The 23,960-nt window shown below is 51.5% G+C and overlaps 3 protein-coding genes across 8 annotated transcripts in view; 2 read left to right on the plus strand and 1 right to left on the minus strand.

Moving 5' to 3' along the window:
* The window catches only part of LOC122366710, a 29,054-nt gene that overhangs the window by 345 nt on the left and 4,749 nt on the right, over positions 1 to 23,960 (plus strand). The window contains exon 2 of one of the 6 annotated variants that reach the window (XM_043339229.1): positions 5,820 to 5,893. The exons of 1 other annotated variant lie outside the window; for it this stretch is intronic. The gene's annotated coding sequence lies outside the window, so the exon portion shown is untranslated. Of the gene's footprint in view, positions 1 to 2,808; positions 2,812 to 5,819; positions 5,894 to 23,120; positions 23,384 to 23,575; positions 23,747 to 23,960 lie in introns of those variants that run through there. 4 more of the 6 variants (XM_043339232.1, XM_043339230.1, XM_043339228.1 and 1 more) reach the window with 4 other exon arrangements.
* Positions 7,948 to 9,609, minus strand: LOC122366715 (alkaline phosphatase-like). Its single transcript, XM_043339237.1, has one exon. The coding sequence runs from the start codon at positions 9,607 to 9,609 to the stop codon at positions 7,948 to 7,950; it is 1,662 nt and encodes a 553-aa protein (XP_043195172.1).
* Positions 17,172 to 19,999, plus strand: LOC122366708 (alkaline phosphatase-like). The gene is made up of 2 exons (XM_043339225.1): positions 17,172 to 17,201; positions 17,947 to 19,999. The coding sequence occupies exon 2, from the start codon at positions 18,230 to 18,232 to the stop codon at positions 19,883 to 19,885; it is 1,656 nt and encodes a 551-aa protein (XP_043195160.1). The 5' UTR covers positions 17,172 to 17,201; positions 17,947 to 18,229; the 3' UTR covers positions 19,886 to 19,999.

Here is a 23,960-nt window from a genome sequence, read left to right on the forward strand (position 1 = left end):
TCAGCTTCTTCTCGTCACCGGGGACACCAGCATGCTCGTTTTTTCGCGAAGCTCTAGCTCAAACGGGGGTTGACCTAGAGGGCCCCATCGATTCAGATTACCCCCTCCCCCCATCATCATCAAGACCCCTACGTGACCCCTACGCTAGCGGTTGGGAAAGTGTCAATACGAACGAACCCATGGACCATCGGTGAATGTAATGTAAAAAATGTTCACCCATCAGCCATCTTAGTTCAGAAGTCGTATGTGTTGGATGCTGAATTGCAACCCCTCCCCCCCCATTTCCCATGTGTGGGGGATGTTAGCGTCACTCAAAAGGCCCTCCCAAGTAGGTTTATATTGTGCTCCGTTGTGAGTTCACACGGGTCACACACTGAATTGGCGGTGATTGTGATTGGAGCCTGCTAAGACATACCAATGGGCGGCCGACCGGCAAGCGGCCGGCCGACCCAAGCGGCGCCGTTTTGGTCTTCCACCGCAACCGGGGACGGTGGACAGATCATCATGGAACTTGGAAGAGCAGTCTTCTACTTTTCTACATACCTTGGGAAGAGTAATACGAGCATGACCTTTGGTCGGGTTCCAACTGATTCGACTCAGTTGCTTGGCGCCGTTGCCTCCGTTATACGGCAGTTGTACTTCTACCGCTGGCGTAGGATCATGTTACAGCGTATCTTGTATGATACCTATTATTAGTAAAGTAATCTTGATTGGCCATGACCTCACAACTGCACTGGGCTATGTAAGGGAGATATCGTAACGTATACGAGAGCGAGCAAAAGTATATTTTTTAATCCCGACCAAAACAGACACATCAATTTTCTAACGAAAAGACTCGTGCACATTAGCACGTGGTCTAGGATGTTGAGCACCCCTACAACCCCCCTCCAAGTCGGATAGTCACGCCGACTTCACGAGCACATTACTTCTGTAAGTCTAGTTTCAGGTGACGCCGATTACGGATCGTCACGCGGCCAGTGCCCTGCATCTTAACCAAGTAGGTACTTTCGGAACGGAGACTTTTCTACGATGACACCTCGGCGGTCCCAGGCTTTGGTTCTGGCGTCCTGACAGAGGACGCTGTCGCCGACCGACATTTCGGAGATTTCCTTCGTGCCGACATCATAAGCGGCCTTGCTTTTCTCGCCGCGGGTGACCATGGAGAGCTCCCGTCGACGGAGATCCCGGCACCACTCGGGGCTCAGCTTGTACCGCTGTGACGGTGACGGGATGCTGTCGCGGAGGTGCCTGCCCAGCGCCAGCTGTGCCGGGGACCGACCGCCGTCTCGTAGCGGCGTATTTCTGTACATCAGCAGCGCCTGTGCTGCCTCATCCGTGTTGACATGACCTCCTCTTCCTGTGTGTTCGCGTATGATGCGCTTGGCTGTCTTAACGGCGGCCTCAGCTCGGCCGTTCGACTGAGGGAAGTGGGCTGACGAGAGGCGCCACCGGACGCCCCACCTGCGCAGGAACAGCTGGAAGGGCCGCCCTGACAGGTTGGGTCCGCCATCAGACGACAGCTCTTGAGGTGCGCCCCATCTGTGGAACAGCTGGCGGAATACGCCGCAGAGCGCTTCTGACGTCACAGCTGAGCGAAAATGGTGAACTTCCAGCCAGCCTGTCAGCCGGTCAGCGTAGCTCAGGTACATGTTTCCGTTGAGCTCAAACATGTCGGCGACCACTTGCTGGAACGGGTAGTCTGGGGCTGGGGAGGGAAGCAGTGGTTCTCTTTGCTGAGACGGCGCGTGGCGACGGCACTGCTCACAGTGCCGGGCATGGTCTTGGACGTCATGTTCCATGCCGGGCCAGTAAACAACCTGTCTAGCTCGTGCCAGCATGGAAGATGAGCCTTGATGCGCAGAGTGCAGGTTTTTTTATGATCTGACGGCGGAGGTTCCTGGGAATAACCAGTCTCAGGTCCTTTTCGTCTACGCCGTACATCAAAAGGTCGTCGGCTATGCACAGACGGTCTCGGACATTGTAGAAGTCTCGCACTAGTGGGTCTTCTTGGGCCCGAGTATTGGCGAAACTGTCTGACGATACCTTCTGAGACAGCAGCTGATACTGCTCGTCAGACTGCGCAGCGTCTTTGACGTGTTGGGGATCCATGGCTATGACGTCTTTTGAGGTGGCCGTTAATGCTGCCACAATGGCGCCCAAGGCCTCCAGATCCTCACTAACGTCCGTGTCATCCTTGTCTGGTTCTAGAGCGCCGACTGGGTACCTCGAGAGCGTGTCTGCGGCCAGATTCTGCTTCCCAGGCAAGTGCTTGATCCGATAGTCGAACAGCAGCGTCTTCTCCTTGAGACGAAGCAGCCTTGGGTTTGATATGTCACCGAGGGCTCTGTTGCCAAGGATTTTCACCAGCGGCCGGTGGTCCACGAGAAGAAGGAAGCCCGGATTACCGAGGAGGAACAGCCTGGCCTTCTTGAAGCACCACGCCACGGCCAGTGCCTCGCCTTCCACCGCTGAGTAGTTTGATTCCGCCGAAGACAGATGGCGGCTACCACAGAGGGCCAGCTTCCAGCCCCCTGTACAGCAGAACGGCGCTTGATCTTTGGCACAGCTGCAGTGCTGCTGGAGGATCACGAAGCCAATTCCATTTCTGGACCAGTCGGTCACCACGGCGGTTGGCCGGGACCGGTCGAAGTAGGCGAGTCCATTTGCCGCCATACTGCATATGGCTTCTTTGGTTTTGTTCAAGATCGTCTGGAGATTCTGATCCCAGTAGACTTTCTTGGAGGCTCCAGGCTTCAGAAGGTCTCTGAATGGTTCCATCAGGGGTGAGACGGCCATGAACGGCGCGAGCTGGTTCACCAGCCCAAACCAGGATCTGATGTCTGTGATGGATGGCTGCTCCGGCATAGGGAAGTTCTTTATGGCTGACAGCTTGTCGCCTGTTGGCTTGTAGTCTTCCCATCCTAGGAAATAGCCGACGAACTCGACATCACGACGACAGAATTTGAACTTGTCGGGGTTCAATGTCACACCGTTTCTGCCACACAGCGTGAGGTAGTCGAATGTGTGGAAGAACGCTTGTTTGATATCTGCATCGTACAGCAGAGTGTCGTCGATGCATTTACACTGTCTTTCCACACCAGCGACTATGTCATCATATCTTTTTGTGTAGGCGTCACCAGCTGAACAGTGACCCTGCGGTGTACGCAGATACTGATATCGGCCGTACTCAGTGATGAAGGTTGTCAGTTTGCGACTTTCCTCGTCTAGCATCACTTGGTGATACCCATTAAAGGCGTCTAGAACCGTCTTGTAGCTTTTTGGGGGGATGCTGCTTACCATGTCGAATGGTGGAGGGGTATGGTGAGTCTCGCGGAGACATGCTTTGTTACCGGGCTGGAAATCCACCGTTCTCCTCGGTTTGCCGTCCTTTTTCGGTACAGTGACCATCCTGAAGCACCACTCCGAGGGCTCTCCGGCAGGAACTGGTCTCAGGATACCCCTGGCGACATCGTCATCCAGCTGACGCTTGACCTCTTTCTTCCAGTGATGTGGAATTGGAATGGGTGTGTGAGCGACGAACGGCTCAGCTCCATCCTTCAGGTGGATGTGGTGTGGCGGCCCCGACATGGCCGGGAGCGGCTGACACGTGGTGTTGAAGGTGCTGTCCGAGAAGTGCTCCTTCAGCCAGGCCTCCAGCTTTGGTATGTTTCCCTCCGTGGGTGGAAATGGGAGCTGGTTTGGACGATCAGGCAGGTGGTGGGGCCTGTCTGTGGACATGTCGGCGCCTTCAGGAGGATGATCAGCGCCAGAGATGGCGCCGATCTGGTGACACGGAAAGTCGGCATGTACGATGCTCAGATTCCTACATGCTGATAGCGAGAGGAACATGTCACTGACGCCCGCTACCACAAATATGTCTTCTGTGATTTGCCTGTCTTGAAGGCAAAGCCGCATCCGGATGGTGCCAAGCACTTGCAGACCACCACCGGCTGCATGCTGCATACGTCTTGGCGTCTTCTTTAAGTGTTTGGGGCTGAGTCCCAGCTGTGTTAGATGTGAGCGACCCATGACGGAGACTTCAGCACCGGTGTCGGCGATGGCGCTGAGAACACGCGACTTGCGGCTGCCGGGGTGAGTCACAGTGAGCTGTAGGCGAGGAAGTCCGCGCCCGACACCAGCTACGACGTTAGGCTCAACGCGCACCGAGCTGAGCGTTGTCTTGCTTCGACACACAGTGCTGAAGTGGCCTTTCTTACCGCACTGGGTGCAGAATTTGTCGTGCGCCGGACAGCCTTGTCGACCCTTGGTGTGTGCAGCGCGCCCACAGAAGGAGCATGGGGCTGCCGGCTGGTGGGATTTGCCCTGCTTCTGCCGGGTGTGAGCGGACATCCTGGCGGCAAGCTCGGGTGCTTGATCTGGATCCGGCTGTTCGATGTCCTCAGCGGTGTCGACTGGAGCTACGGCCGCAGCTACAGAAGTGGCGGAAGCCATCGACAGCTCATGTTTGTCTCTATATGCTGACTCATGCGCTTCACAGTACGAACGCAGCGCCTCGAAGCTGGAGAAGCTGCTGTGCTTCAGTAGAAGCTCCTGCTGTAGCGCCTCGCTCTGGACGCCGCAGGTGATCTGGTCAGTCAGCATCCAGTCGGTAAGGTCGCTGTTGCAGGAGGGACACGTGAAGCGGCAGTCGGCGGCAGTTTGCTTACACCGGACGACGAACTCTCTGATTGGTTCAGTTGGCGTCTGTGCTAGCGCGTGGAAACGTTTGCGAGCCACAGCTGGGTTGCTACTGTGTTTGGTGATGTTGCCGATTTCCTGCAGTGCCTGGTCGACGCTGTAGCTCTGCCATTTATCGCCATGAATAGTATCGATGGCCTGCCGTAGCTGTGCGTCACACATCAGACGTATGTGCGTCACGGTGGCTGAATTACAGTCCTGTGTAAGACGCTGGTAGTCATGCCAGTCACGGCAGAACGTGCGGTATTCCACGGAGGACATCTCGTACGTGCCGGTCGGTGGCCTGACATTTTTGACTTCTCGCTGTACTGAGCGGTTTGAGGATGACTGATCAGGAGCGCTTGTGTTCGGCGCTTGGGCAGCCACGATATGAGTCAGCTGCTCCATTAGGGAATCTCGCTGGGCCTCGCGCGCCTGGGATTCGAGGAGCGATGCTCGCAGGTCCGTTAGCTGTTGCTGCAGGAGCAAGAGCGGTGAGGTCTCTGCAGCTGATGCGGTGTCATCTGCTGGCGTATTGATGTCGCCGCTGGCCCCCTCAAACTCTTCAGCCGCTGTGGCTAGTTGTAGCAGGGCACTGGGGTCATCACTCGCCATATTGACACTTTTACTTTAATTAATACGACCGCGCCATGTAAGGGAGATATCGTAACGTATACGAGAGCGAGCAAAAGTATATTTTTTAATCCCGACCAAAACAGACACATCAATTTTCTAACGAAAAGACTCGTGCACATTAGCACGTGGTCTAGGATGTTGAGCACCCCTACAGGCTATCTAACTAAACATCGCATTTTACCGAACCATTACAGCTCATTTAGGTACTGATCCCAGAGATCGGTGAATCAATGTCACCAAGAGACTGTCAGTGTCGTCTCAGTGCCAATAAGTAAAAAGCGGTGATAACGTTCAACACCGAACAGTCAACTGCGGTGCACGTAGTTTTTTTTTTAGCATTAGGGCCTTGCGGTACAGGATATATTGAGTGAATTGCAGCTCACCTGCGGAAGCCCCCCTATCATAAAGGTGCCTGGCGGCAATGGAAAATACCACACGGGACCGGTAAATGGTTTCGCGAGGACGCGCGGTCGTTGTTAATGTTCCGTTGTCGTCTTTCCTTCCAGGAAACAAGGATTTCATATGAGAAGAACTAGCTACCCTTTACCGAATATCAACGAAGCAGTGTTCTCAGGTGAAGGTAAGTCCTAACTCCTAGTTGCCACGCACGTCCCTAGATAAATGCCGATGTCAGTGGGGGTAGCACCGAGCACGTTTGCGGACTCAGAAAGGTGGCAATGAATGTTGCGGAGAGCATGCTTAAAAAGTCTCAAAAACAAAACTGTCATGATTTTACTCCCATAAGCGTTGCTGTGCGATTTCGCAATTCGTTCTGTGCGAGGAATACGACACAATTTCTTTTTCGGGCGCTGCGGGATATTCAAATGCCCCAATTACCCCCTCCCTGAATCCGCTAGTATTCGGATACATATTTAGTCATTTCAATTCGGTTTGCGTCTTTTATATTACTTTGTGAATCGGAGAGCGCATATTCTTTCCGGAGACCGCATATTCTTTTGTTTACAGTTGTTTTTAGCCAACGTGAGGGGTGCCGTCGTGGCTCAGTAAGTTACACTTCCACAAATTTTACACTCTTAGAACCGGCTTCACGTGCGCTCTTATCATTGTCTGCCGGCCTCATCCCTGACCGTCCGGTTTCTTCTTGCTGGATGCATGGCCTCCGCTCCCGACCTACTGAATCAGTCCTTTGTTGGCGTCAGTTTCTACTTCTGGTCGTCTGACTCATTTCCTGGTCGTCTGTCCTCCGCTATTGGTCCATTTGTCGCCGGACCGATGGCGCAGCGTCGTCCACTGTGCCGTGATGTTCCTCGATCTGACAGAGGAACCAGGCGCTGCTGAAGTCACAGTCCATGGCAGCCCACTCGCCCTCCTTGCCGTAGTTGATGAAGGCGCAGTCACCGAGCGGCTGGCCGTCCCACCAGTTGTCAAAGTCGTACTGGGAGCCGTCAGACCAGCGCCAGGGCGACGTGGTAGCGAGTCGGCTCAGGCCCAGCCACGCCGCTGTGCCATTGGCCACTGTCTCGGCCAGGAAGGCGTTCTGTAACAGGTCGTGGATGGAGACCGACCGGGCGCCCGGTGTGCCGTAGTCACAGATGTTGTCCACTGTGTACCACGGCGCGAAGATCTGCACCATGCAGTAGCACATGCCGTTCGTGTAGGGGATCCAGTCGTCGGACGGACAGCAGGAGCAGGCGACGATAGCCGACAGCAGCAACAACACGCGAGGGCTCGACCTCATGGCGAGCGGCTGAGTCTAGACAAACTGTCCAGACGAGGATGACGTGGTGGGGCGCGTTGCGTACTCCGGACGAGACGCACGGCACCACAAATGCTGTTTGTAGTTTGTCTACCTTCTGTCTGATGCGAGCGGGACTTGACTTCGTCGAGACTGCTATTCAAACGGTACCTCGTCGGGGCACGTCTGTCTCTGCTTTAGATCACTGATGCCACTCTTTCCGCTCGACTCGTTTGCACCGTTACTGAAACTCCTGTGAGACGGATCCCTACCATTGCGACAGCTGGTTGCAGGTCGTGAGAATTGCCATGTGTGGAGGGATGGGAGACAGACGCGACCTCAGCTGGGTGAGAACGGGCGATATGTGAGCACCGCGCTACAGCAGCATGATAGGTATGTTCGTATTGAGCGGGAGGGAGGAGTTTTTTAAATGTCCGCTTTTTTCACCGATTTTTTTTTTTTCAAATCATGTATTTTTACACGCACAAAATTCATCAAACAACATATAAGTGCCGACTAACTCGCTCATCACCTCACGGCTCACTACACGTGACCCTTATTCACCGATTTATCTCCTGAACGGAACTGCATTACCTAGTACTTAGGACGTAAGTGTGTCATACAGCCTAGTTTATTTTTTTATGTCGTTCAGAGTCCACAGCATCTGTCACAGTCTATGGCAAACCACTCGCTTGCCTGTCACAGTTGATCGCCGTACGCCGTACGGCTGGCCTCCCCAACAGTTACCGAAGTTCGCCCTTCATATGTTTCCAAAGTAACGTCGATTGCGTGCATAGATATATTTTTCATCGCAACCAGCGTTGCCATATAGATAACTGGCTATGCTGCTTCCTATACAGGAGTGAGTTTCATTCGAACGAAAACTTTAATCGATCCATGTCATCATCACATTTCACGCAGCGTTGAAGTCATATTGCCTATTTCTTGTCGCACACGGTGGCGAAGTCTCCCTGGCAGAGAGCGTAGTTGATGACGTGGTGGATGACGTTCTCCTCCAGACTGCCGCGCAGGAGGTGGGCACCCGGACCGCGCGCAAAGATACCCACATCCTCTCCTCCGTGGGTCTCCTTGGGCAGGTAGATGCCGGCGATCTGCTTGTAGTGCGGGTCGCGCCACTCGGCCGTCTCGCTCATGTCGGTCAGACGAGCGCGCTTGGCCTCGAACTCAGCCCAGTCCTCGGTGCCTCCCGGACCGTTGGCGTACTGCATGATGGGGTAGGGCAGCTTGGGCGGCGGGCCTCCCTTCTGCATGCCGCCAGCCAGGAAGGAGGACGGGCCGAACATATCCAGGCCGCGCTCCGGGTAGCCGTTGATACCGAATGTGTGCGAGTGGTCCGAGGAGACCACGATCAGCGTCTCTGACTCATCGGTGTTGTCCATGACGTGCTGGACGACCTCCTCCAGCTCGATGGTCTCGTCGATGGCCGTGTACGCGTTGCCGTAGTGGTGGCCGTGGTCGATCTTGGCGCCTTCCACAAACAGCACGAAGCCGTTCGGTCCGCGCTTCAGGATCTCCAGAGCCTTCTTCACCATCTCGGTCAGGTTGACGTCGTCGGGGGTCTGGAAGGCGCGGTACTGCATATGGCTGCGGCTGAACAGACCCAGCACGTAGTCGGCAGAGGTGGCGTCGAAGTTGTTCAGCTCATCCTTGGTGGTCAGGTAGGCGTAGCTACGTCCCAGAGAAGCCTGCTTGTCCTTCCACTCCTGGATCAGGTCACGACCGTCCAGACGGGAGCCACCCTCGACCTCCTTCGGCGTGAACTTGCCCCAGCCGCCACCGAAGGCGACGTTGATGTCAATGCCCTCACGCTCGACGAACTGGGTAGACAGGTCCTTCATGGAGTTCTTGCACGAGTCCTTGACGGGTCCGGTCATCCATTCCATGGCGACGAAGTCGGCGTCGGACTCCCAGGTACGGTAAGCAGTGTGGCCGAAGGTGGCAGCGGGAGAGGCGTGCGTGATACGGGCGGTGGACACCAGACCGACCCACTTACCGGCCTCCACGCCGTAGCGGAGGATCGACTTGGGCGAGGAGGCCTCGTTGACAGCATCGCAGTTCCAGATGAGGACGGAGCAGTCGACACCGACCGTGAGGAAGTTGCCCTTGGCGCCGGTCAGGTAGGCAGTGGCCGTGGAGGCGGAGTCGGCCGTCCAGCGATCGCAGTTGTACGTCTTGGACAGTCCCAGGTAGGGGAAGGTCTCCCAGGAGAGCATGGTGTGCTCGGGCACATCAGCGCCGCTAAGGAGACCCTTGCGCTTCCTGGCGGCCGCCAGCGTAGCGATAGACATACCGTCTCCGATGAAGAGCACGGCGTTCTTGGCCTGGTGGTCGTACACAGGATCGGCCAGCTTGGTCCTCAGAATGTCCTGGGCGATCTCCTTCCAGAACACCGAGTCCAGCACCTTACCGGAGCGGGAGAGGGAGGCGCCGTCTCCGAGGCCCATCTTCTGCTGCACCTCCTGGTAGGTGGGCGCGTTCATCTCGTGCATCTCCAGCTCGTCCTGGTCCTCGACCCGGGAGTCGAGGGGCACGGCCACGGCCACGGCCGCCACGCAGGCGGCGACCACAAGCAGCTTCATTGTCAGTTGTGGTTGTGGACTGTTGACACTCACCGTCTCCAGTGAGGCTGTACCGATACCCAAACCGCATGCCAATATATACGTGGTCTGAAAATTGAGGACATCTGTGTGCCATGGTATAATTGTAGATATTATTCAATTATCACATTATGGTCATGTGCACCGAAGGATTATTGTGGTTAACCACCAGCACATGTTCAGAAAATTGGTGACACTTGGTGCTTGTTCGGATCTATTTAGCATACTTCTGCTAACCATTCGTGATCGCTTCGGTAAACACGTATTTGTGGCACACTTCTGTGTGATTTCAAATATGTATTGTTTATCAATTTTATATGCATAGGTGATTTCGGTTTTTGAATCATTTTTCCTTGATTCACTTCCCTGTTGAAGAAGTGAATCGTGCACCAATACACTAAGCCGTCTTGGTCAGGGATGTCGCACTGATGGACGTTGAAACAACTCCACGCTAGGCCATCTTATACATGCTGATGCATCTCAAGCATCTGTCATGTATCCTCTATTTTTCTCGAGTAGTCTCATAGGTGTAGGGCTGTAGCCTGTAGGCCCATTGAGGAATCAAGATAGACGGCATCGGGCGCTGCGGGGCGTCCGATTCTCCCCAAAAGGTTTTGCCTAATTCAACTACCTTAGCTTCCCTTTTGTACGTTGCTGTATGGTTAACCTTCGTCCGGGTGGGGGGCGTTTTTGGCCGGTGACCTCTGAGTTCAAAGCGGCCCAAGGTACGGGTGCGATTATTGATAAATAAGTTCGCGAAAAACGGTCGCAGCGCCGCGAATTTTGCATCATCGTGTCCGCCTCGCTCAGGCGCGTCGAATGATATACCTACTTTTTGTCCGGGTGATGTCAACTTGAGGTGTTGACCAAGGTTATTTCAGAGCCCCCTAGCCTACGAAGCTGGTTGAAGGAGGTCATATTGCATATCATTCGATTCGGCAAGTCTTCCTGAGTCCATTGATGGCTTTCCCGACTCGCTAGCTCAATTTAATCGGGAGTTATTGACGAAAAAATGCCCTCGGACGTGTTATTTGCCTCGGACGTGGGCCGTGGGAAGCGGCGTGGAGGAGGTGCGGCTGCCGACGCTCGGGGGCCGCTGCCGCTGGCAGATGCGATGCGGCTCCCCCTGGATGGCGTCCTACTCTTGGGGGCCGCTCGGCTGTCGGCAGCGGCATTCTGACCCCTTGGGGCTGCTCGACTGCCAGCGGCGGCGGGCCTCCGCCTGCTGGGGAGTGCGGCGGCCTACTATGGACGTCAAACCCCTTGAGACCCCACTTTTTTGCGATAATTTTTAAATGCGTCAACTCTCGTTGACAATATTCTGGCAATGTGTGTTTTGGAACCTGCCGAAACTTTTATTACTAAGGTATTTTGACGCCAAACGATTATGAAAGGTACTTCTCATTCACTCGTAATGTTAAATTTCACGGAACGAATCTGCTGTTTGGGTAGAGGCTACGCGCTCATGGGGCGGAGCCACGCAATGACGTCAGCGCTAAGCTCCGCCCTACCCCTCCGGCGCTCCTTGCCCGGCGACCGGTCACTCGCGTCTCTCGCTCCATTCAGGCTTGATGGTGGGCGGTAGCTGGTAGCGGTAGCGGGCGCTGGTAGATGGCATTTAGAGCAGATGGCGCTGGTGGCGGGGCTCGAGTGTGGCCGAGCGCAAGCCTCTGCCCGGGCCTGAATTGACCTTAGCATTACGAGTGAATGAGAAGTACCTTCCATAATCGCTTGGCGTCAAAATACCTTAGTAATAAAAGTTTCGGCAGGTTCTGAAACATACATTGCCAGAATATTGTCAACGAAAGTTGACGCATTTAAAAATTATCGCAAAAAGTGGGGTCTCAAGGGGTTTGACGTTCATAGTAGGACACACTACCCGTGGCCTGGATGGTGTGCGACTACCGGCCCCCTGGTGCCGCTACGAGGAACAATGACGTTGCGCCTCTCAAACTAGGTTTGGCCTGGGCCGGGCGTGACGGCCGGTCGAGTTCGGTGTCCGGTCGGCTTGTCGACGACGGGCCTCCGCCGTCAGGGATAACACCGGGACTGGGGTATTGCGCCTGGACGTTAAACCGCTGGCCGCGGCCAGGATGGCGTGTGGTTGCGGGCGCTCATGGGCCACAATGATGGAATTTGTGTTGCGGCTGTCTCTGGTCCTGGACACGGGCCGATAACGGGTGTGATATCTGGTGCGTTCGGCTGTCTGAGGTGGTGGGCCTCGGCCCGTTGGGGGCTGAGATAGCCTTGTGGCGGGCCGAGCGATGGCGCCCAGATGTGGACCAATGACTGCGCTGGTTGCCATATTGATTGATTGATTGGCACCGTCAAGCATTCCCTCACAAACCTTTAACACTAACTGTCCTCATTCTAACAATACTAATTACTAACTTGCGAATCCTTTTCCAACCATCCCTGCTTGCTTGGCGGTGTCACCGATCGGTATATACACGTGTGTTTATATATGCACATTATCAGTTATCCGATGACCTACCTAATACAATACCGGTGACTCCGGACATGCAAAAAAAACTCATGAGTTAGTGACGTCATGAATGACGTCACGCAAGGTCAACAATGCAAAAGTGAAGCATCGGACCTTGCAAGGAGTGCATGAAATCATGATTCTGTGTGCTTAATTCCGTTTGAGATCGTTCCCGGCGCCAAAATAACAGTCTTTATGTTTCCCTCTTGACTTATAATGGTGAGGTCACGTGACCGACCTGACTCGTGTGACCTTGAGGAAAAATCTGAAATATACAAGCTGTGAGACCTCTAGAGGATACTACATCCTGTAAGTTTCATCTTCTTGTGAAAGTTCCTCCGGCACTGAGAGCGTTGCGAATTTGCGACATCTGACGATCGTGCGAGGTTCACTTATGACGTGACCTGACCCGACATAAAAATGCGGCTGGTGTCACAAATTCTGGCTTCAATCAAAGGTCAGTTATGCCAAGTTTCAGCTCTCTATCGCCTGCGTGTTTGGAGCTATCGCGAAAAAAGCCCTGGGGGGAGGGGCTGCACCCCTTCCCCACCCCCCGCCCGGCGAGGGATAAAAGTCAATGGGAGAAAATTGAAATTTTCTTCTTTTGGACGAAAACGGCATCAAACATCGGGAAACAGGTGAACATGGCACACTGAATCGGAAAATTGCACCTTTTACCCTGAGGTCATCTCAGTCATGAAACGTCCCCAACAGTTTGTTTGGGCAATAACCTGATAGGTATAGAAACATGCTAGAGAGCTGAAACCCCCATGGATGCGTTCAGCTCAGCTGAACGAATCTATTGATATGAAACATGACCTTTTCTGTGACCTTGACCTGAGGTCAAATTTTTAAGTTGACCTTTTCAGGTTAACTTATAGTTCATTCGACGCGTCTCGACGAGGGAAACTAACACGATGCGGGTAAAATCAACGCAATACAGACTTGAAGAAATAGTATGTAGTGCTCTAGCGAGGAACATCTTGATATATGTAGTTAGGATTTCAAATGACCTTTTCCTCGATAATTAATTGGAAATTCAATAAAAAGTAAATATTATATTGTTTTGGCAAATTTTCGAACAACAGTTCATTCTCAAGCCACATGAAACAATTGACAACGAAGTTTTATAACTGCCGCCAAGCTACATTTTTTGAATTCTCACACGTGATGTACAAGGTGGTCTTCTTAAAATCAGAAATCTGAACTTAATCGATCATATCCCAAGCTGTTCCGAATCCACCTATTCACATATACATACATACATGACCATCAAAAGTAATATGCGAGCACAATCACATAAATATATACATGGTTCGTTTTGGTCGTGGTCGTGATGAATAGATCGCGTAGCATTAAAAAAAAGGTGACAACAATGACAATATAAACACTTTGGAAGTCTCGTAGCAGATTATGTCGTATAAAGTTCGGTTCGGTTTAAACAATCATACAAATGCATACAACTAATATGCGAGCACTCTCAATTCCCATACATGAATATGGTTCGTCTTGGTCGTAGTCGTGCTAAATAGCTGATCGTGTCGCATTAAAAAAAAAGAAGAAGACAACAACAATAACAATACAAACACTTCGAAAGTCTCGTAACAGATCGTGTCGTAAAAGGTAGGGTTTACACAATCATACATATGTATACATCTTCGAATCAAGCGCAGTACCTAACAATTATCCACACATAACAAATTTCAATGACAGCCAGTGGGTAATGAAAACAAACAACTATCATTCTATAGTATGGGCCATGAAGACATGTTGGAGTTGAGTTTTGGGCGCTTCTTTTGGATCAGGAGGGATTCCGCGAGTTTCCTATCTGGGTGGTCTTTCGACTTATACAAAACACGTACTTTGAGGGGAATGCCTCCTTCGTGGGTGGAGTGGCACTCTTGAAAATGATCTCCCATGGGGGTGTCATGTGTTTTGTTGAGCGCGTCCCTCAGGTGTTCATTGAATCGTAAGCGCACCGGGCGCTTCGTCTCTCCCACGTATGTTACGGTCATCCCATTGCTTTGACAGACAGTACATGTTATCTCATAGACTAAGTTTTTCTGCGTGCAGTCCCCAGAGAACCCCGATCTGCATGTGTGACATCTTTGACCTCCTGGGCATAAGGGCTTACATAGTGCTGACCTCACTAGTTTATCTTTTAGTTTTTGTGAATTTGTCCATGCTAACTTTACATTGAGGCCTGATTGTCTCACTTTCCTCTTAACTTCGCATAACAGTCTTTCATCTACGTAAGGAAGTGTAAGGAATCCATCACAAGGTTCTTGGGTCCTGTTCCTTCTAGTTCTTGACTGAGTCTTATTCCCCCTAGCCTCTCTGAGCAACCTGTTCAGGACGTGGTTTGGGTAGCCATTCTTTAAGAGTAACTGCCTTATCTTTTCTACACTTTTCCTCTCCTTCATGCTGCTTGATGAATTCCTGATAGCCCGTTTAAATTGATTTCTAGCCACGTTGAGTTTGGTCGACTTTGGATGTGCAGAATCGAAATGAAGGATAATGCCCGAGTTCATGGGCTTGATGTAGAGCTCTGTCTCAATTTTTGTGACATCGTCCTTTTCCTCGACCGTCACCAATGTGTCTAGAAATGGCACTCCTTTTTCTTTGTCAGAGTAGTCTAAAGTGAACTTTACCGATGGATGTAGGGAGTTGAGGTAAGCGAGGAAGTCTTTGAGCGTCTGCTCACCGTGAGTCCACACTCCAGCATGATCATCAATGTAGCGTACCAGGAACGACGGGCTGTGAGTGGCTCCTTCTAGGGCACGCCTTTCAAACTGGTCCAAGAAGAGAATGGCTATGGGAGGAGCACAAGGGTTTCCCATCGCGATCCCCAGTGTCTGACGGTAGTACTCATTGTTGAATGAAAAGACGTTCTTTGTGAGGCTTTCTTGCAGCAGTTTCCTAATGTCCTCTACCGACAGCCCAAAAGTGTCTACATCTTTTAGATGGGTGGCCAGCTTATCACAGACTGCATCAATGGCCTCCGAAATAGGAATGCTGCCGTACAGGTTCACCACATCTATGCTAAAGAAAATGGAACCTTTTGGGATCCCCTGTTCTTGAGTGTGTTCATCTAGTCTTTTCAAAAAGTGTTCTGTGTCCCACAAGTGTGTTGGAACAAATTGTAGTAGCTGTTTCAGGACGCGCTCTAAAAGACATGACATCTTTTCAGTAGGACCACCGCAAGCTGAAATAACAGGTCTGAGTGGGACCCCCTCCTTATGGTCCTTCGGAACACCATAGAAAACCGGTGTCCTGCTGTGGTTCGGGATCAACTCCTTAATCGTGCCCTCTGGTAACTTATCTCTAGAGACATCCTTGAATATCCTTTTACATTCTGCCTCGACTTTAGGTACTGGGTTCTTGTCTATAGCTTCATAGTTGTTCCGATCGTCTAAAATAGCATGAGATTTGTTGACATACTCCGTCCTATCCATGATAATAAGACCTTTGCACTTGTCACTCTGCTTTACAACTACGTTGTCGTTTTTCTCGTCCAAGAACTGCATTTCACTCTCAGTTACGTTGCTCTCAGACACATGGTGCTTTTTGTAACACCTAACTACGTCTTGTTTTAGCTTTTTTAGCTTACATTCAACTTCCATAGCTGAGGGCGGGGGGAATCTTTTGTCCGTGTCAGGGAATCTGAAAGACAGACCTGACTTTAACCTTGGCATACCATTTGCCGTCATTCCTGGAGGCTGGTCAGCAGACTGACCGGTCGCTGGAGGTCGGTCGACGGACTGGCTGGTCGCTGGAGGTCGGTCGACAGACTGACCGGTCGCTGGAGGTCGGTCGACGAACTGGCTGGTCGCTGGAGGTCGGTCGACGGACTGGTTGGTCGCTGGAGGTCGGTCGACAGACTGACCGGTCGCTGGAGGTCGGTTGACAGACTGGCTAGTCGCTCGAGGTCGGTCAGCAGATAGGCTGGGCGCTGGAGGCTGGTCAGCTGACTGATCGGTCATAGGAGGCCGTTCGGCAGGCTGACCGGTCGTTGGAGGTCCGTTCGAGGCTGGTCGGTGCGTCGTTGTGTCATTTCGCATTCTTGAATTCGTCCGTCGAATCTCATCTTGCCAGCGTTTGGCGTACGCTAAACGTTCGACTCCCTTTTCCACCTCCAATAGAATATTGCTGGATATCTTTTGTGTGATAGCGAAGTTAGGTCCCTTGGAGAGAAGCGCCAGATCTTGTGCTTGCAAGTCTAGTGACGAAAAGTTTTTAACCCGATCTTGAGCCAGAGGTGGACTGCTCCTCTCTTCGTTCTGGTTCGGAGTTTTCACTCCGATCAGTTTCTGAAACTTCCTGAGCAGTCTTGGACGATTCTCTTGTATGGTGATGTCGAACACCTGGCTGCAGGTTTGTCTGATGTTGTTGACACTTTGAGCTTCGAGAAACTCTTCCGTTTCCGCGAGAAGTCGATTACGTTGCCTCAAAAGGTAGGCCTTCGTACGGAACGCCTCCGAGATCGACTCGTTCAGCAAGTTAGTCTTAAAGACATCACATCTAGTCTTGACAGAGACATTGTTGCTAAACAGCTTATTTACAGAACTTAAGGCATCAGTGATGAAACAGGGACTAACCTTTGCTTTGCGGCAGGCAGTTAAAAACTCAATTCTCAACAGCGTTTTAGCTAGTTTTTCTGGGTTTTTCATCATTTTTGTGAGCACTTCTTGGCGGTCACTTCTTGTTGTGTATGAAGAAATAGTATGTAGTGCTCTAGCGAGGAACATCTTGATATATGTAGTTAGGATTTCAAATGACCTTTTCCTCGATAATTAATTGGAAATTCAATAAAAAGTAAATATTATATTGTTTGGCAAATTTTCGAACAACAGTTCATTCTCAAGCCACATGAAACAATTGACAACGAAGTTTTATAAGGATTTAAGGATTTTATAAGGATTTTTATTTTTCAAGGATTCGGAACAGCTTGGGATATGATCGATTAAGTTCAGATTTCTGATTTTAAGAAGACCACCTTGTACATCACGTGTGAGAATTCAAAAAATGTAGCTTGGCGGCAGTTATAAAACTTCGTTGTCAATTGTTTCATGTGGCTTGAGAATGAACTGTTGTTCGAAAATTTGCCAAACAATATAATATTTACTTTTTATTGAATTTCCAATTAATTATCGAGGAAAAGGTCATTTGAAATCCTAACTACATATAGCAATACAGACTTGTCAAAGGTTATTACAGAAAGCTTTGCCGCTCCGCGTCAAATTTTGAGTTTTTGCCCTCTGGACTCTAGAGGCTAAACCGTTGAACTTGGTCAAATCTGAGACGGCCCTGAGACAAAATTGACCTTAGCAAATTGACCTCCAGTGACCTTAGCAATAACCTGATTGAAAAATGTACTGAGTATTTATGAAAGATCTTATAGCGAGCTATCTATTGCTTTTTTTACCGCGTCTTTCTAGCTTGCTTACTTTTCGAGGTAACCTGGTGTGGCCAAATTAGACCCCTACCCTCACCCCCACCATGAGAGACCCACCCGGCCGCCGGTTAACATTAAGATTAAGATTAATTCAGGATGTAGTCACCACGTGTTTGGTCCCTCATGGAGCTGGAACTCTATGAAAAATGTGTCGTTCTTGACGAGAGGTAAGCAGCAACTAATGACTTCGGAAAGCATCCAAAAGCCTGTTGTCGATTCTTAATCCCGAAAGCAATCACGCATAGCGTCACCCATTTATGTTGAGTAGTGAGTAGGTATAGGTAGATGTATAAGAGATGTCTAAGGCATTACACAATATGCACTTACATATGCAATCTATTTTGTATATATTCAATATATTCTTCATTATTATCCGCAGGCATGAATACCTATCTGACATACATATAGGTAAGTCCACATGATTCGTTCAAACACTTGTCGCACTGCTCGTGTGCGAACCAGCATTTACCGCAAGTGGAAAACCGCCATCAATTACACAGCTGGAAGTTATAAGACTAGGCGATTAACTCCCAGTGGTCATGCCAGTCCTGGTTAGCCGAAGTGGACACACTTGTTAACCATTACCCTCGGTATATAAGCCGCGTTGCCCGTCCGGTCAGCATCATCGTCTGCACATTAGCAGACGGCATCACCACCTCAGGATGAAGCTGTTCGTGGCTGCCGCTCTCCTGGCCCTGGTGGCATCCGTGCCACTCGACTCCCAGGTCGAGGACCAGGATGAGCTCGAGATGCACGAGGTCTGGGGCTCCTCCTACAAGGAGGTCCAGGAGAAGATGGGCCTAAACAACGGCGCCTCGCTCTCCCGCTCCGGTCAGGTGTTGGACTCGGTCTTCTGGAAGAGCATCGCCCAGGAGATCATCCAGACCAAGCTGAACGACAAGGTGTACCACCACCAGGCCAAGAACGCCATCCTGTTCATCGGTGACGGTATGTCGATCCACACCCTTGCTGCCGCCAGGAAGCAGAAGGGCCTGCTGCACGGAGCTGATATTCCCGAGCACACCATGCTGTCGTGGGAGAAATTCCCGTACACTGGTCTCTCCAAGACGTACAACTGCGATCGCTGGACGGCCGACTCCGCCTCCACGGCCACCGCCTACCTGACCGGCGCCAAGGGCAACTTCCTCACGGTCGGCGTCGACTGCTCCGTCCTCATCTGGAACTGTGATGCCGTGAACGAGGCCTCCTCGCCCAAGTCGATCCTCCGCTACGGAGTGGAGGCCGGTAAGTGGGTTGGTCTGGTGTCCACCGCCCGTATCACGCACGCCTCTCCCGCTGCCACCTTCGGCCACACTGCTTACCGTACCTGGGAGTCGGATGCCGACTTCGTCGCCATGGAATGGATGACTGGACCCGTCAAGGAATCGTGCAAGAACGTCATGAAGGATCTGTCTACCCAGTTCGTCGAGCGTGAAGGTATCGACATCAACGTCGCCTTCGGTGGCGGCTGGGGCAAGTTCACGCCGAAGGAGGTCGAGGGTGGCTCCCGTCTGGACGGTCGTGACCTGATCCAGGAGTGGAAGGACAAGCAGGCCTCCCTGGGACGCAGCTACGCCTACCTCACCACCAAGGATGAGCTGAACAACTTTGACGCCACCTCTGCCGACTACGTGCTGGGTCTGTTCAGCCGCAGCCACATGCAGTACCGCGCTTTCCAGACTCCCGACGACGTCAACCTGACGGAGATGGTGAAGAAGGCTCTGGAGATCCTGAAGCGCGGACCGAACGGCTTCGTGCTGTTCGTGGAGGGCGCCAAGATCGACCACGGCCACCACTACGGCAACGCGTACACGGCCATCGACGAGACCATCGAACTGGAGGAGGTCGTCCAGTACGCTGTGGACAACACCGACGAGTCGGACACCCTCATCGTCGTCTCCTCCGATCACGCTCACACCTTCAAGATCAACGGCTACCCGGAGCGCGGCCTGGACATGTACGGACCCGCCTCGTTCCTGGCCGGCGGTATGCAGAAGGGCGGTCCGCCGCCCAGCCTGCCGTACCCGATCCTGCAGTACGCCAACGGTCCGGGCGGCACCCGCACCAAGGAGGAGCAGGACGCCAAGCGCGCCGCCCTCACAGAGACCGGGCCCGACGCCGAGTGGCGCGACCCGCACTACAAACAGTTCGCCGGCATCTACCTGCCCAAGGAGACCCACGGCGGAGATGACGTGGGCATCTTCGCGCGCGGTCCGGGCGCCCACCTGCTGCGTGGCAGCCTGGAGGAGAATTACATCCACCACGTCATCAACTGGGCCCTCTGCCAGGGAGACTACCTCACCGTCTGCGACGAGTAGAACGGAACGGTGATCGGAAATGTATTTAAACTCAATTATCGGTTTTTGACTGTGGCACCTGCTCTGTTTGTAGTGAATGATGCAATAGATGAAAATAGAAGATCTGCAGCAAATAATGGAGTTTTGGGCATGTTTCATTTCAATTCAGTCCGTTCTGAAGATGGAGAGGCGAAGCATTTGAGACTGGTCAAGCATAGGTCTACTAAGTTTCAAACGAATTGAAATACTTTATTCAAACTGCATTTGAAATGAATGAAACTCCTAATATTTTGACACTCAGTGGACACGGAAGCGAGACGATAGTAGAGCTTGAGTGCTTTGAATGAGTGGGTTTCCGAGATCGTGATCCACACAAGCAGAGCTTGTCGCGCAGGTCGAGGTAACGGGTGTCCACTAATCATTTGGACAAAAGTCAAGGTGCAATAACTTCAATGTATTTGAACCTCGAGCAATGAAATATTCAGGACTCTTTCGGCACTCAGTTGTGAATACGCATACTCTCAGTGCAGGAGCTACGTCACGCCGTGTCGATTGACGCGTGGGTGAGCGCGCACGCGCTCTTTTTTTTTTTTTTTTTGCTCGGTCGGCCTAGTGCCATACCCGAGCAGGGGGCAGTTACTCCGGCAATTTTCGACGGGCAGCAAGTCTTACGTTAAACCGGTTTATGTGAACCCGGTAGCAAAAACAGCGTGGGATCCTATCTTAATGTGGAATCAAAGCTAAGGGAGGTACTTACGTGTATAGCCAAAGAGCCGAGATGTCTGGAGTCGCAAACACAACAGTGGGAATGACTTTTATTAACAATACATAATAGACATGAACACTTGTGAGCTGGTGTCAGTGTAATGGAGCCGGGAAGCTTTCATCGCACTGACAGAAGGTATAAGACCTTCTAGGCTCCAGCCCCCCGGCGGGGCCTTGTTGTGGGGTGTAATGGTCGGGAGAAAAAGTCCTAAATAATAAAAAACCCGACGCCTAACGCAAAGGGCAAAAACCTCGCACCTAAGCCAAAACGGCGCGAGGGAAAAAGCCCTGTAACCGCGATTAATTAATGTGTGAGTTTGGGGGTGAGCCGGAAGACGAGGGCTCTGATTAGCGTTTTAGGGGCGGCAGCCGCGGCCCTAACACGCTAAAGGCTCTTGATGATCCGAGCGTCGGCGAGAAAGACGAACAGAAGGTCGTGGATATACGGATGAGTGTCGCCCAGGAGAGTCGGAAGGTCGAGAGAGAGTCCATGTGTGTTAATGTATTGTACTATATGTCTGCGGTGTTGGTGTAGGTGTGGGCAGTGGAGGAGGAAGTGTGAGATGGTGTAGCGTGGGTGGTCGCGGCAGTGGTGAGTGGTGACATATGGGTGGAGGTGCTCTGTCCAGGATGTAGTTGTGGGTGAGTTGTGTGTGGCCGAGCCGGAGCCTGGCTAGGACTCTCTCTTTGATCCTTGTGTTTTGATGGGAAGAGTAGAAATGGCAAAAGTTTCGATTTAATGGAGAAGAGATGTGGTGTATGATCATCTATCCAGCATTTTTGGCGGTATCTCTGGAAGGCACGGAAGAGCGAAGACAGAAAATCCGGAAGGGGGAGAGCGAGATGATTTCGAGATGGGAGATGAAGACCTTCTTTGGCTAGCTTGTCCGCTTTTTCATTCCCCTGTATTCCAACGTGGGACGGAATCCACAGGAGAATGACGTGTTTGTTTTCATCGGTAAAGCCAATAATCATCTTTTTTATTTTATAAACGATTTCGTTTTTTTTTCCATTTTTCTGTGAGCTATTGCCTTTACCGATGAAGCTGAGTCTGTGCAGATCACAGCCTTTTCTATGTTTTTCGATGAGACATATTTGAGTGCTGAGTGAATGGCTATCAACTCAGCACTAAATATGCTATGGTCGTCGTGTAGCCTACTTGTTTTGTTATGATGGTCAGATGTGACACAAACTGAACCATCTGTATATATGTATGCATAGTCTTTATGTTCTTCTTTATGCTCATAGAAAAGTTGAATGCTTTCTTCTTTTGTGACTTTTGATTTTGCCTCTGCGTACAGGAATGCAATATTCTCTATGGCTGGCAGAAAGAAAGAAGAGATGGGTGGCCGATGAAAAATAGATGGAAAATCCAACTGGAAATCACTGAGTGTCCTTTCTATGCGATAGGCGATTATCGGGTATTTGAGTTGGGCCGTTGTGGGAGGGTCGTCCGTATATCGATTGGAGACAATGCGGTGCGAAGGCGAATAAGGGGACAAGAAAGTGCGCGCATAGAAGCGAAGGAGTTGGAGTTTACGGCGGTGAGAGAGAAGAGGAATATTACATTCTGCGTGGAGAGCCTTGATATTTGTGGTGCATTGGGCTCCTGTAACTATACGCAGGGCCTTATTTTGTATAACTTGAAGTGATTCGATCTGATTAGAAGCTATATCATCAAATAGAAAACTGTTGTAATCCAGGATAGGACGGATTAGGGAAGTGTATAGGTTAAGGAGGGTGCTGCGATCAGCACCCCAATCCTTTCCTGCTATACACTTAAGTATGTTGAGGCGCCTAGTGCAACGCATTTTAACGTCTTCAAAGTGATGTTTAAAGGAGAGTCTACTATCTAGTGTGATGCCGAGGTATTTGAACGTTTTAACGTATTTGATAGTTTGGTTCTTTACTTTAAGTTCGGTATCAAATTTAAAACGGGACTTATGGGAGAATATAAGTGCTACTGTTTTGCTGGGCGACAAGACTAGGCCCCATTTATCGCACCAGCTATGAATATCCTCCATTGCGTTTTGAACGGAGGCAAAAGCCGAGTCAATGTTTCTTCGCGTTACCCAAATGGCCACATCATCGGCAAAAATAGAATGCTTAAGGCTACTAGCGCTCGCACGCGCGCGTGGGTGAGCGCGCACGCGCTCACCCACGCGCCGCATCATGGTGGGCATCATGAGATAGTGGACAGTGGACACCCATTAGATCGGAAATTTTGGGGAGACGGTCGCTAAGCGTGTCCAAGTCCATATAAAGCGCTCTCTGTACCGACCTCATCTGGCCTTTAATGCAACCACTGCGACTAATCTGCCCTGTTATTCATCGGGCATACGGACGTAGTCACGGATGTGGATAGTTCAACTCGATAGACGTGAATTTAGTTAGCCTGTCGCCTGTTGCTCTGCATCCCTTACCTACCACAGTAGCCATTCAGTGATCTAAATTCCTGCGTGACTTGCAACTTTGCACCACTCCTCAACATCGTCTTCTAATTACACCGTGCACGTTATAAACACACGGTGTCCAAAGTCCGTTGTGTAACATTGGTTGTTTACTCAGTCGAGTGTCTGTGCCTGTCAGAGATCAGCCGTCGAGTGCTCTGTGGGTAGGTTATCTGGCCAGTCAAGTGGAGGGGGAGGGTTTCTACGCATGGGACACTAGTCAGTACGGCCCAGCGCTCAGTGGTCGCTGCTCAGTCTCGTGAGTGACGGCTCGGCGAGCGTTGTGCCTCTCTCCTGACGTGAGGTGAGTTCGAGGCAGAGGACGGTCGCCGTTAAACTATCGGCCTTATCGTGTCCTGTATCTGGCTCCTGTGGCTGTGTGTGTTCACCGTCCGTTTTTAGAAAAGATCGATATCGCGGGCGCAGATGCGTCGTGGGTATGTGTGCGATGCGATAACCGAGAGAGTTTGCTTACCTTACCGTCGAGGTGCCAGCTGTAGCCCGGGGGCAGCTGGCGAGTCGACTCTGTGTCGATCGCGGTTGGCTGCTGGCTGGCAGCTTCGTCGGTATTCTAGTGAAATGCGATCGGTCTGTTGATCTGTAATGTTCGGCCGCACCCTGGGACAAGAGCCAACTCTGAGCATTGTTGAAGTTTCCGGCAGGGAAGGTTAGTTTGGCTGGGTATTCAATTTGTAAAATGCGTTTTCCTGCATCTGCATTTCTCCGAGATGCTCGAGGGTTTGAGAGTTTTCAGGTAACATCTCCATCCAGTCTGGGATATTGTTGCCGCCTTTCGCATTTGTTGGTCCTGCTGCTGCTGTCATGGAGGGTGGTGCCGACGCTGGGGCTGCAGCGAACCTTTTCGGACGCAGGACGTCTGC

This window comes from Amphibalanus amphitrite, unplaced genomic scaffold (assembly GCF_019059575.1).
Source record: "Amphibalanus amphitrite isolate SeventyFive unplaced genomic scaffold, NRLGWU_Aamphi_draft 000826F_arrow, whole genome shotgun sequence".
NCBI classification, from domain to species: Eukaryota; Metazoa; Arthropoda; class Thecostraca; order Balanomorpha; family Balanidae; genus Amphibalanus; species Amphibalanus amphitrite.

Coding starts and splice junctions, on each gene's coding strand:
- LOC122366715 (XM_043339237.1), bottom strand. CDS start 9,609: ATGAAGCTGCTTGTGGTCGCCGCCTGCGTGGCGGCCGTGGCCGTGGCC.
- LOC122366708 (XM_043339225.1), top strand. CDS start 18,230: ATGAAGCTGTTCGTGGCTGCCGCTCTCCTGGCCCTGGTGGCATCCGTG.